This window comes from Eptatretus burgeri, chromosome 20 (genome assembly GCF_056783735.1).
Source record: "Eptatretus burgeri isolate ZD-2024b chromosome 20, Ebu_testis_v1, whole genome shotgun sequence".
Classification (NCBI taxonomy): domain Eukaryota; kingdom Metazoa; phylum Chordata; class Myxini; order Myxiniformes; family Myxinidae; genus Eptatretus; species Eptatretus burgeri.
Window position 1 is genome coordinate 2,187,326 of NC_140980.1, and position 13,127 is coordinate 2,200,452.

At 43.6% G+C, this 13,127-nt stretch overlaps 1 protein-coding gene and 1 long non-coding RNA gene across 5 annotated transcripts in view; one reads left to right on the top strand and one right to left on the bottom strand.

Annotated features, from left to right (window-relative positions):
• Positions 1-5,957: 5,957 nt before the first annotated feature.
• On the bottom strand, positions 5,958-11,112 carry LOC147008306 (uncharacterized). Of its 3 annotated transcripts, none has more exons than XM_085865236.1 (6): positions 9,206-11,112; positions 8,343-9,119; positions 6,905-6,992; positions 6,673-6,708; positions 6,498-6,579; positions 5,958-6,339 (listed from the first exon to the last, which is right to left on the bottom strand). In XM_085865236.1, exons 2-6 carry the CDS (start codon positions 8,373-8,375, stop codon positions 6,105-6,107), a joined length of 474 nt encoding a protein of 157 aa, XP_085721362.1. In that variant the 5' UTR covers positions 8,376-9,119; positions 9,206-11,112; the 3' UTR covers positions 5,958-6,104. The 3 variants fall into 3 exon arrangements, with proteins under 3 accessions (XP_085721362.1, XP_085721361.1, XP_085721363.1); XM_085865235.1 differs by having other exon boundaries at positions 6,673-6,757; XM_085865237.1 differs by lacking the exons at positions 8,343-9,119; positions 9,206-11,112 and having other exon boundaries at positions 6,905-7,090.
• Positions 11,113-11,244: 132 nt separating this feature from the next.
• Positions 11,245-13,127, top strand: part of LOC147008307 (uncharacterized) — a 50,019-nt gene continuing 48,136 nt past the window's right edge. Inside the window, exon 1 of one of the 2 annotated variants that reach the window (XR_015053544.1) lies at positions 11,245-11,449. This is a non-coding gene — a long non-coding RNA (uncharacterized LOC147008307). The remainder of the gene's footprint in view (positions 11,450-13,127) is intronic. The other variant, XR_015053543.1, reaches the window with a different exon arrangement.

Genomic DNA, 13,127 nt, shown 5'->3' on the forward strand with positions numbered 1-13,127 from the left:
TACACATGAGTGATGAATGATGCAACCAGCGGGTCAAATTAATTATTGAATCCCGGTCCGACAATCGCTAATGACGTCACTTTCTCTCCTGCCAGTGTGCCCTCCTTCTTCAACAACCGTCCCCCTCCCCATATTTCCCCCAGTCCCCTCCTCGTTCACTTTAATCCCCGTCTTTGGCGTTGTTATTTATTATTTATTATTGCATTTCAAAACACATCAAGAAACACTATATTGAGTCACAGGTTGGAATAATTGATCCTAAATGATCTATTTCCGGCTCCTGATGAGTCTTCACCCTCTCGGGCAGCCTGGTGTTGGTTTAGCAGTCAGGGTGGTGGCTTGAGATCCTAGGGTCCTGAGTTCGAGCCCCGTTTTTTACCCACTGAATTAACACCAGGGGGTTGACTCAGCCTGTCATCCTTCCGAGGTTGGCGAAATGAGCACCAGGATACGAGTAACAGGGGCTGTTAGCGGCACAGCCGCGCCCTGAACCAATGATGCAACCAGCAGCCAAAAAGGCAGCACACGGTGGGAACCCTCTCGGGGGGCTAAACAGTAATCCGAGTGTGTCTGACCTGGAACTACACAGGATGTTGAACATCCAAGCCGAGAAGATGATTATTTGGAATCACAGCAACTGCCACGTTTGATATATATCATCCCACTGCCAACTGCTGACACCTTGTCCATTTTGTCCTCATTTCAATCGTCCTTTTCCCCATCTACCCCTGTGCAGATGTCCCTCAATAACCTTTTGACAACAATTCCAGTACCTGAAGATATCTGCGAGCACCCTGATGAGAAACAAGTACAGAGGTCTTCCACCTTCACGTGACTTTGCTCTGTTGGCCACCCAGAAATCATTGAGTCATTTCGGCCGTCTCAAGGACTGGTCACGAGGGGGAAATATTGATTTCTCCTCAATTGACTATCCAATAACAAAAGCATCTCAAGTGATGAATCGTCGTGTTTAATGTCAATAAAAAAAAAACAAACAAAAGATGGGTGAATGTTTGGGGAAGGGGTGGAAAGGTCTCTTGTTGGTTCTGATCTCCTTTAGCAGGTTCCAGAAGGTCAAACAGAGTCCCCCCAGGACTCAAGGTATCCACCTGCAGTCGTGCCATAATGGGAGCAGGTGAGGATATGTGCAGGTATGAACTGGTCTCTATCCGGGCACAGGGTGAAGTTTGATGCGGAGAGGAGAGGATGGCATCCGCATATCTCGGTGGTCAGTGGCGAAGTGGAGAGATCGAGCCGAGATGTCTTCTGCCGTGCACATGCACTGATACCTCATTTACCTCCTCCCGGACTGTCTTCGTGCACGCGGCTGACGTCACAATTGCCCCCCTGCTGCCAGTGGGTGCCGTCGCCTTTCTGGCCTTCCCTCCCATTGGGGAAAGTGTTCTACCCCCAACCAGGGCTCCACAACCCACTTTCCCACCCTGGCTGTGTAGCCCATGATTTAAGTGAGTATCACTTCCTTCATGCCCTTTGTGCTTCAGTCCTCACCTGCCTTTGTCTGTACACGAGGTATAACAGAATACAACCTTATCCTACCCTGCTCTATAAAGGGAGGTCACTGCCCTTCCAGTTCTTGTTTTGTTTTTTTTTCGCCCGTGTGTATATATGTGGTTGTGAGATTGTGCTATCTGTAGTTGGTTGACCTGTTGAGCTCATGATGTGTTTTTGATGCTCCGAGTTCGTGTGACTTTCTTCAGCAAACCCATTGCTGTTTTTGTGATGTTTGTTTTTTTTCTTCCAACATTGCTGATAAGTCGAGCATCCCTGATCACAGGGTTCTTCCAAAGCGGACCATGCCAACCATGAAGGCTGCAGTTCGGAAACCCAAAGTTCAGAGCAAGTGTCCACTCACTCTCCCAATCAAAAGCAACAGAAGGTGAGAGTTGTGCAAAAAGTTTTTGAGAAAGAGCAACGGGAAGAGGAGGTGTATTTACCGAGAGCACCAGTTCCATGTCCATCGATGAAAATCACGATTTCGACTCGGAGTGAGTTAACATGACATGGATGAGGCATTCTCCACCAACGATCATGATTTTGTTTTCTCTCTTCTCTTCGTCTTTCTGTTTGTATGGAATGGAAATGTTGGTTCGTCCCGGTCCATTTTCACACCTTCCTCTCCGCCAGCAGGTCTCCGTTGTATTTTGTCTCACCAACTATGAAGGTCTGTCGCCACTATCCGGTCTCCGAACGTCAGAGAGAGAGCTGCAATTCCGATGTCCAAACGCTTGAGCTCAGATGATAACAGAGACAGGTGATCATCCTCTCTTAGGGATAGGACATTCCAGGCACCCACCCGAAGGGACGGCCTCAGGTTAACCGAAGGAGATCGCCGTCTGGTGGACGACACCTCAGCACCACTCCGTCACACTCTCCCGCAATCCGACCCAGGAAGGTTACCCCGTGGTTTTCCTCCTATCATCAAGGAATGGGGGTCCCGAAGGGTCCTGAATTAACTGTTTCCTCAAAACTTGATGGAATCGATGGAAACTTGCACAGACACAATGTCGCGGTTCCATCATTAATCCCTGCAAGTTTCAGCTTCCTCGGTCAAATCCTCCCGGAGGAGTAGTTGGTACATACATACCCACGTCCTCGTATAAAGCTCTGTCATAGAGGGAAGATTGTCCATAAATACAAAAACAGAACATAAAGAACGTTGATTCGTGTCGAGGGAATGATCATCGCCGAACTCGAACTTCATTTTCACTTTCACAACACAATCTGAAACACAAACAATCATTTAAAACGAAACTTTCAATCTTTGTGTTTATTTTAGAATTTAGATCATGGATGCGTGATTTGGCGGGAACCAATCAGACACCGCGATCACGTGGTTCGCTGTTCCCAAAACAGCTCTCGCTCTTCACTCGGGTACCACAGCGTACCGTCCTTCACCTTTCACCTCTGACCGGGCATGCGGACCACGTCCTTTCGCTTTGATTAATCTGTAACTGCGCTCACTCTTGCGGTCACTCCGCTTTAACTCGAGTAAACACATAATCTTGTCAAATGAGGTTTAAGTTATGCAGTTAATGACGACGATTTAATTCTGAACACAACCTGTGTCAGGTGTGATTATTGGGTGGCCACGTTAGATCCATATTCAAACATTTAATCCAAAGCCAGTATCTATATTAGTTAGCTGTCCGGATTCAAACCAATGTCCTTGCCGTCTTAAAAAAATGCATTTTAGGCAAGTCTACAGTGGCTCTTCTCCTTTCCATAAACAAACTTGCAGCAGGCCCTTGGACAAACTGTTATGAATTCCAGTCCTTGGAACCACAAAGGGTTTTTACTTCTGTTTATGAACTTGTGCCAGCGATGTCTCGCAGCATGGTGGGGGTGGAGGGAGAATTGCTGTGAGAAAGATGTTGGATTGCCAATGCGGGAAAAGAGCCCACTTGCATCTTTGAGACAGCTCACTTGTAGATTTGCTTTTTAGTCCCCACCCAGTCTTTCCTTTGAACTACCTAGGAATAGATTTTATATATGTGAGAGTTTTGGAGTGTGAACTTCAGAGTGGTACGGAGTCTGGTCAGTCGTTGCGCAACCTCCGCAGTCCGCATGCATGCGTTGTGTTCCTTTCAATAAACCGTATTATTCGACAATCCTCAGTTGACTCACCTCAATTCTTGGCCAGGATTGGAGGGTCTTCACAACCTGAACTGGGAAACTTTGGCAAATAAACAACGAGCGAACACATCGCCGAAGTTAGAAATACGCTTCCAAAGGCATCAGGTAGTCGTCGGATGTTTTGATGCCAGTTTGGATTTCAAGAAAAGTAAAATTGCTCCTTTTTTTTCCGGCCAACCGATTTAAACCTCCTTTAACCCTCCATTGCCTCTTTCAAACGTCATTTCTTTGAGGTTCAAACACAATCCCCATTATTACACAGATTTATTTGCATCACACGAAGCACACAAAAGGTCGATGATTGGTCACGTTTAGATGAATAAATTTAACAAACCTTCCAAGCATTGCTGATATATAACCGTGCGCTGTTGGTGACCGAGTATTTTCACTCTCGTGCCGGTCCACACGAAGGTGAGCTCGACACGAACCTGCGAAAAGCCGTTTTATTTATGATGGTTTGACTGCTTTGCAAAGGTGGACGCAGACAGGTGCACATTGAACCATGAACGTTTTGATGTTGAAGCCACGTCCAAGAAGAGATTTTCCTCTTGTAAACCGAGCCTGAGTGAAGCAGCTTCTCGGGCGAAGCCTGAGAACGTGTCCGAGGAAGCAATGTTCTGTCAAAGCAGATCTTCCATCTGTTTTAAAAGTTTTAAAGCTGATTTGATGTGTTGTTCAATCGTCTCTGTAAATATACCGTTTGAATATAACGATTACAAGGAATTTTTTTATGCACAGGAGAAGGCCATTCGGCCCATCGTGCCTCTGCCGCACCCACACCAGATTTAATTAATTCATCAAAACCTTTTCCCTTATTGTGAAGTCTTTTATTTTGGCTGCTGGACTGGTACTCATTTCACCGACCACAGAATGACAGGCTGAGTGAACCCCCTGGTGGGGCTTGAACTCAAGATCCCAAGCCACCACCCCAACCGCGAAGCCACCAGCAGGTTTTAGTTACATGATTATTCAATTATTCTTATGTGGTGAAAAAAGAAAACACCAACCAGAAATTATCTTCAAACATGGAAATGCAGGAAACCAAAATCATATCAATATCAAACTTTAAGTGTTCCACGCTTCTTCCAAGGCCTTCCAATATGCAATGAAGTCTAAAAGACAACTGAAGAATGATTTCTGAACACCAAAATTTTTTTTATGATTTGCAGATATGCTGTTGTGCAAAAGTCAGAGACATTTTGAAATTTATACCCTGATGCAGAAGGAAACGTAAACTTTGTGTTCAATGCAAATACGCCTTCATGAAAAAGAAAATCTGATTCAAACAACCCTGATGTTTTTTTCTCCGCACGTGCAGGATAGGAATCAAATTTATACATAACTAGCGAGGTACGTGTGCTTCGCGCGGGTGGGATTTGTAGCAACGTTGCTTCTGTTTCCCCCACACATAGAGCTTAAACTATGGCTGGCCTCTCTGTGAGCTTCAGTGTCTGTGACCAGTTCATCCTCTCTCTGAACTCAGAACTTTGTCTCATTTTTTCTGCGAGATTCGATGTTTCTTTACTTTTTATTGTGTCCGGTTCGCATCATCCCGTCTTTGCCTTTGTTTCTTTTGAGCGCCAGAGATTCCTCTTGATAAGACAATTTTTTAATTTTTTTTTTCTCGCCATTTTGAACCCACGTGTTGCACCTCCGAGTGTTATATAGCAAGCAAACAATGTGGAATTGAAACGGTGAATATAGAAAGATACATACATACATACATACACACAGATATATAATATGTGGATATACATAAATAAATTAATAATTATATATATATATACATATACATATATATATACATATATAAGCATATAGAAATATAAGTCTATATCAATAAATAAATATATATGTAGAGGGAAATGCATTCTCCACAACAATGTGGCTTGAAATAACAAATGTTGATATAATAAATTGATATTTATGTGTTCGAGGAATAGAAGAAAAATCGAGTGGAAATACTCCAACAAGATAAATGAATGGAATTGTAAAATTTTAATTCATTAAACTTACTCAACAACAACATTCCCAAATCAATCAAGGTCCTCCAATGGAGATCATGGGATTTCCTGAGCTTTTGCTTTGTGGCGACGTCTCCCGTTGCTCCTCTTCTTTCCTGGCTTCTGGTTGGAATCCCAACCTCAAATCAAATATTTCCTTCATGCCTTCAAAGAAGAAATGATTGTGTAAACGTCAATCATGGCAAAAATTACACGAGATATGAGAAAGGTTCCAGCTGGGAGGAGATCTCAGGGAAATTGTTCCTCTGTCTCGGAAAATTCCTCCTCCATAAACTCGGGAAATTCTTCCTCCATAAACCCAGGAAATCCCTCCTCCATCTCGGGAAATTCCTCCTGCATCTCAGGAAATTCTTCCTCTATCTCGGGAAATTCCTCCTGCATCTCAGGAAATTCTTCCTCCATCCCAGGAAATTCCTCCTCCATTAACTAGGGAAATTCTTTCTCCACAAACCCGGGAAATGCCTCCTCCATTTCGGGAAATGCCTCCTCCATTTCGGGAAATGCCTCCTCCATTTTGGGAAATTCCTCCTGAATCTCGGGAAGTTCTTCCTCCATCTCGGGAAATTTCTCCTCCATCTCGGGAATTTTCTCCTCCATCTCGGGAAATTCCTCCTCCATCATCCAGTTTTTCCCATCCTTGGGTGTAATCTTACAGGATATCCTAGGAAAATGAAAAAAGGAGAAATATTAATCGACCAAGAAAGGCATTTGGTCCCACCAACTGTGTAACTGCACCACCATCCATTCATGTCCAGCTGCAGCACATACGTGGTATATCATCTCATTCTCACCTTCCCAATCAATTTCCCCCACACGTACCTGTCCATCCAAAGCTTTTTGTTCTCTGTAACATTCCGCTGCAGGTTGCTCTCCTTGTGTAACCCACGTGGTTGGTTCACACCTCCATTCAAAATGAGAAAAAAACACGAGCTTGATCCTTCATATAATTGCGGTTGCAAAGTCAAATGTCATTTCCGAGGTAACAACGACGTACCGGGTTTGAGGCGACCTCGAAATGGCGGTTCTGCTTCTGGTGGCGACACGAGCATGAAGTCAGGTTTTGACGATCCTGGAACGGCCTATGTGTCCCGATTGTTGAATATGAATGCTCCATGCAGTTTAAGCAACACTTTCAGAGGTTGAAATCACTTTTTCTTTCTTTAAAATACAACAAATGCGTTGGTAAAAACCGTGCCTGTTTGACACATGTACACGTGCCGCCTTACCGGGAAACACCGCACTCGCCCACTGGCAGTGGGATGACATGACGCATGGGCTGAGCAGAAATATGCCTGATGCAAAACATGAATATACCTGAGGCAAAACGTTGGTGGAACATGAATATATTTTACATTCAAACTTGGTCACATCACAGAAGGATCCAAAACTAAACTTTTCATCTTGATGGAGGTATGCGCTCTACCAAGTGCCGTTTTAGTTATCGCTGTGAACATTGCAAACGACTGTAATAAAAAAAAAAAATAATATATATATATATATATATATATATATATATATATATATATATATATATATATATATATATATCCAATGACAGGATAAAGTAATTTGGAAATGTTTTTCACTTATTAATGAAACTTGCACAACATACACAAACATTAACACAGGGAAATGAATTCTCCACAACTATATTGCTTGAAATAACAAATGTTGCCATAATAAATTGATATTTATGTGTTCGAGAAACAGAATAAAAACCGAGTGGAAATACTCCAACAAGATGAATGAATGGTATTCTAAATTTTTACTTCATTAAACTTGCACAACAATAACATTCCCAAATCCAATCAAAGTCCTCCAACGGAGATCATGGAGTTTCCCGAGTTTTTGCGCACTTTATGGCGACGTCTCCCGTTGCTCCTCTTCTTTCCTCGCTTCTGGTTGGAATCCCAGCCTCAAATTAAATATTTCCTTCATGTCTTCAAAGAAGAAATGATTGTGTAAACGTCATTCAAGGCAAAAATTACACGAGAGATATGAGAAAGGTTCCAGCTGGGAGGAGATCTCAAGGAAAGTCTTCCTCCATCTCGGGAAATTCCTCCTCCATAAACCCGGGAAATTCCTCCTGCATCTCGGGAAATCCTTCCTCCATCTTGGAAAATTCTTCCTCCGTCAACCAGGGAAATTACTCCTGCATCTCGGGAAATTGTTCCTCCATCTTGGAAAATTCTTCCTCCATCAACCAGGGAAATTCCTTCTGCATCTCAGGAAATTCTTCCACTACAAACCCAGGAAATTCATCCTGCATCTCGGGAAATTCGTCCTCCATTTCGGGAAATTCCTCCACCATCTCACGAAATTCTTCCTTCATAACCTCGGGAAATTGTTCCTCAATAAAGTAGGGAAATTCCTCCTGCATCTCAGGAAGTTCTTCCTCCATCATCTGGAAGTCCTCCATCACCCTGTTTTTCCCACTTGTTGGATCCTCGGGTGAACCCCACATGGAAGGTTCAATTGGTGAGATACTGTAATTTTACAGGATCTCCTAGGAAAATAAAAAAGGAAGAAATATTAATCGACCAAAAAGGGCATTTGGTCCCACCAACTGTGTAACTGCACCACCATCCATTCATGTCCAGCTGGAGCACATACGTGATATTTCGTCTCATTCCCACCTTCCCAATCAATTTCCCCCACACGTACCTGTCCATCCACGCTTTTTGTTCCCTGTAACATTCCGCTGCAGGTTGCTCTCCTTGTGTTACTCACGTGGTTGGTTCACACCTCCAGTCAGAATGAGAAACAACACGAGCTTAATCCTTCATATAATTGTGGTTGCAAACTCAAATGTTATTACCGAGGTGACAACGACGGACCGCGTTTGAAGCGACCTCGAAATGGCGGTTCTGCTTCTGGTGGTGAAAGGAGCATGAAGTCCGGTTTTTACGATCCTGGAACGGCCAACGTGTCCCGATTGTTGAATACTAGTGCATGCCCGTACGTGCGTGCCCGTACATGCGTGGCCGTACATGCAAAAAAACATAAAACTTTCAAACCGCGTGCCAGAAACAACAACCACACAGGCCATTCCTTCGCTCTCGCGTGCCCATACGTGCAAAAAATAAAAAACAACTTTCAAACAACCACACAGGCCGTTCCTTCGCTCTTATAAACCACGACTGGATTGGGGCATTGTGTTTATCTAAAAATGCGCATAAGAAATCGAGAAATTATTACAATACACGAAGTCATCACTATCCGGAAGTGGTGCGTGCCCGTACGGAATGTTCACATGCATTCCACGAATTATCACTTGCATTGAAGTAACAACTGCTGTGATACTTACACACACAGAGTTAATTAAAATCCAAATTAAAATCAAGTTTACCTCCCTGTCTTTGCTCGCCATGACATTCGCTGCCATTGACCATTGCCACTCCTATGCCACGGTGAGGCGTCAGGGTAGGATTTGTAGGAGACCTGAAAGTACAGTGTCATTCGGTATTACATGTTCGAATTGTTTTAGTTTGAAAATAGTTTTAAAAAAAATAGTTTGCAAAGCATACCACCAAAATGAGATGTATTTCATTGGCAAGCATGTTGAGTGGAGCTGAATTCCTCAACACTTCCCAAGGCAACACCGTTTTGACACTTGGAAACAAAAACAAGTTGTGCACTTTTTTTGATAAATCATTTTTGGAACAATTTTCTTCAACAAATAAATAATAATAAAAATTGTCCACATGTACACACCTTTATCTGGTTGGCACCTCTTCATAAACAACATTGCTGAGGAAACGCTGTCGTAAACGACGACTGGATTGGGACATTGTGTATAAGAAAATCGAGAAAGTACAGAAATCGAGAAAGAAAGAATACAGTAAGTCGATAAATCGAGAAAAAAATCGAGAAAGAATACAGTAAGTCATCACGATCCGGAAGTCCGGAAGTTAAGTCCTCACTGTTCGGAAGTTCGCATATCGCAGTTACGATTATTCGCAATTTAGTTTTAATGGCCAATTATTCAATTAACGCCAATGTATTTTGCCTTTTCGCAATGTCATCGCAAGGAAAAGCACAAAGAGAAGAGAAATACAGAAAAAGAAAAAAAAAATCTTTCAAACAAACACACTGTTCCTTCGTTCCTTCGCTGCCGTAAACGACGACTTGATTGGGGCATTGTGTTTATCTATAAATGCGCATAATAAATCGATAAATTATTAGAATACACGAAGTCATCACTATCCGGAAGTCCGTACATTGTAACTAATGGGGAATTCAGCTGAGGTTCTCTTCCCCATCGGCCACACCTCCGCAGCAACGTGTCCTGTCATTGCTTGGTAAATAAATGGCCATAACTTGGGAACCATTTGTCCGATTAATATCAAACCTTGAAAAGGCACATACTCAGGTCCCCAGCAATATACCTGGCAAGTTTGAATTAGATCAGACAAGTGGTTGTCGAGAAACAGCGGTCACAGACACACACACACACACACACACACACACACACACACACACACACACACACACACACACACACACACACACACACACACACACACACACACACACACACACAAACACAGATTGCTGGAATTATAGATAGATATCGTCTGCAGTTGTGTTTTAAAAAAACTTGGTTTACCATATATTCCTGATCCTTGGTGCAAGGAATTGTATTTCGGGAGGCGTATTGGTGTTTATCATGTCATATTCACCCGTTCAAAAATTACGACAAACACCCGCTCCCCGAGGAAGCGACTGGGTTGGGTATAATAGGGTAATTATATTTTGTGCCATGACTAATAATTCCCCCTGTCTCCAGCAGTGGACAAAACCACTTGCACTGTGCCACGTGTACAGGTGAAAATGGCAAGTCTGCCCACCCTCGGATGCAGATGGGGATTGTTTTTGAACCATGATCTGAATCTGGGATATCTCAAGCACATACGCCATTTCCGATTCCGTAATTATCAGGCGTACATTTACATTGCCTTATTTTATACAATTTCGGTCATCCGATCCAAGTGGGACAACTAACTATGTGGAGAATCCTTGGGTGAGGGAATTCCCATGACGTCACGCAGCCAACAGAGGAGACGCCGAGCCGATTGGATATTTGGGGTCAGGTGCCGATCCAGATTCAGCCAATCATTGGGACGCACAACGTGAACCGTTCAGCCTGCCTGAGGTAACTCGCTCGACCGAGTGTGCCCTTCCAGTCAGTTCTTCCTCGTGGTGACGAAACCTGAATGTTCATGTCGGTGCAGAAACTTCGTCGAGCGTCACGTGTCACGCTTTTTATTCACGAAATCATTAATTATTAAAAAAAAAACCTTTTTCCCAAACGTCTCTTGTTTGTTGAGAAATAAAATGAATAAAAATCCGAAATTAAGAAAACCTTTTCTCGTCAACCGCATCACCGTTTCATTACGTCAGTGCCGGTGGAATCCATCCGCGAAGATAAAGTAAACATATGAGGAGCGAAAACTGCTCAATGAAAGATTTCCCGATATGGGCGACCTCAGATCGAACCAATGTACATATTTACATTAACATCGCGTGGAGTAATTAACGATTCCTGTCTAGTTACAAGTAGTGCTTCGCGGAGGGATACACAGCGGGGTTTCCCGTCTCCGGGCGGGTTCCCTTTCTCTTGTGGAACATTCTAAATCCGGCGCCATTTTTCTTTCGCCATGGTAATCGTCGTTGCCGGCGCTGTGCTCGTTGGAAACATTTATTTCTCCACAATCTGTTCCGTTCATCTCTTGAAAATTCCGCCGAAAACGTCACAACGCTTGAACAAGGTTCGTTGGATCTCTCGTTTGAGATGAAACGGATTTTGAATGTTTTTTTTTTTCCTGAAACGGATTAGATTTGTATTTCTTCGCCTTCATTTGTGTCACACTTCAATATGTCGTGTTTTAATTTTTAACCAACAGTACTCCGTCTTCACTTTCATATATTAGATCGTCATGGCTTTTGTGCATTCGATATGAAGTACAGTGTGGTCCTCATGTCTCGTTATCGCTGTGTTAACTCCCCTTCTTTCTACCCTCCCCCTCCATCGACCCCTTTTATACCCTCACCCTCCCTCGACCCCTTTTATACCCTCCCCTCCATCGACTTCTTTTATACCCTCCCCCCTCCCTCGACTTCTTTTCTTCCCCTCCATCCACCCTTTCTATCCCTCTCCCTCGACTCATTTTCTACCTTTCCTCCCTCCATCTCCCCCTTTTTACCTTCCCCCCTCCATCGACCCCTTTTCTATCTCCCCTCCATCGACCCCTTTTCTATCTACCCCTCCATCGACCCCTTTTCTATCTCCCCTCCATCGACCCCTTTTCTATCTAACCCTCCATTGACCCCTTTTCTATCTCTCCCCCTCCATCAACCCCTTTTCTATCTCTCCCTCCTCCATCGACCCCTTTTATATCTCTCCCCCTCCATCGACCCCTTTTCTATCTCTCCCCCCTCCATCAACCCCTTTTCTATCTCTCCCTCCTCCATCGACCCCTTTTCTATCTCTCCCCCTCCATCGACCCCTTTTCTATCTCTCCCCCCTCCATCAACCCCTTTTCTATCTTTCCTCCCTCCATCAACCCCTTTTCTATCTTTCCCTCCCCCTCCATCTTCCCCTTTTCTACCTTTCCTCCCTCCATCTACCCCTTTTCTATACCCCCCTCCATCTTCCCCCTTTATCCCTTTCTCCCCCTCCATCTACCCTTTTTCCACCTTTCCCCTCTCAAGTTACCCCTTTTTAGGTCATCTCTACCGAGATGACCTAATAAAGCCGGACCAAAGGTCCGTCCGTCCGTCCGTCCGTCAACAATTTTTCTTCCCGATCTTGATGAAACTTAGTATGTGGGTAGAGGTCGATGAGTGTTCCACAACGATATAACTTTTGTCCGGGTTCAAGGTCAGGGTCAAGGTCATGAGGTCACGTAAGTTATAAAAATCGCCATTTTCAAAACCTATCTAGTCTGCCATTCTACAAGATATTTGGCAACTGTTTATTGATTATGATAGTAAAAAATATTATCTTGTATCTAACCGAACAGATTTTTGAATTTCCGTCCCGTTTGGCCGCCACGTAACCTGGAAGATGGTCAGAAACACCTCCCGGTAAAAAGAAAACTTTTTACTTCCGATCTTGATGTAATTTGGTATGTGGGTAGAGGTCGATGAGTGATACCCAACGACATATTTTTTCCCGGATTCGAGGTCAGGGACGAGGTCACGAAAGTTGTGAAAGTTGCCATTTTCAAAACCTATCTCGTTTGTCATTTTAGGAGATATCTGGCAACGGTTCATCGATTATGATAGTAAAAAACATTATAGTGGACAAGGCAAAATCTGTGAAAATGTGTCTATTTAAGGTGCTAAAGGCAAATGGTGTTAATTTATGGCATACAAGCTATTTAGGGGTATTGAGGGGTGCTGAACTCAAATCTGATGTTATACTCAGCTCAAAAATGGCCGATA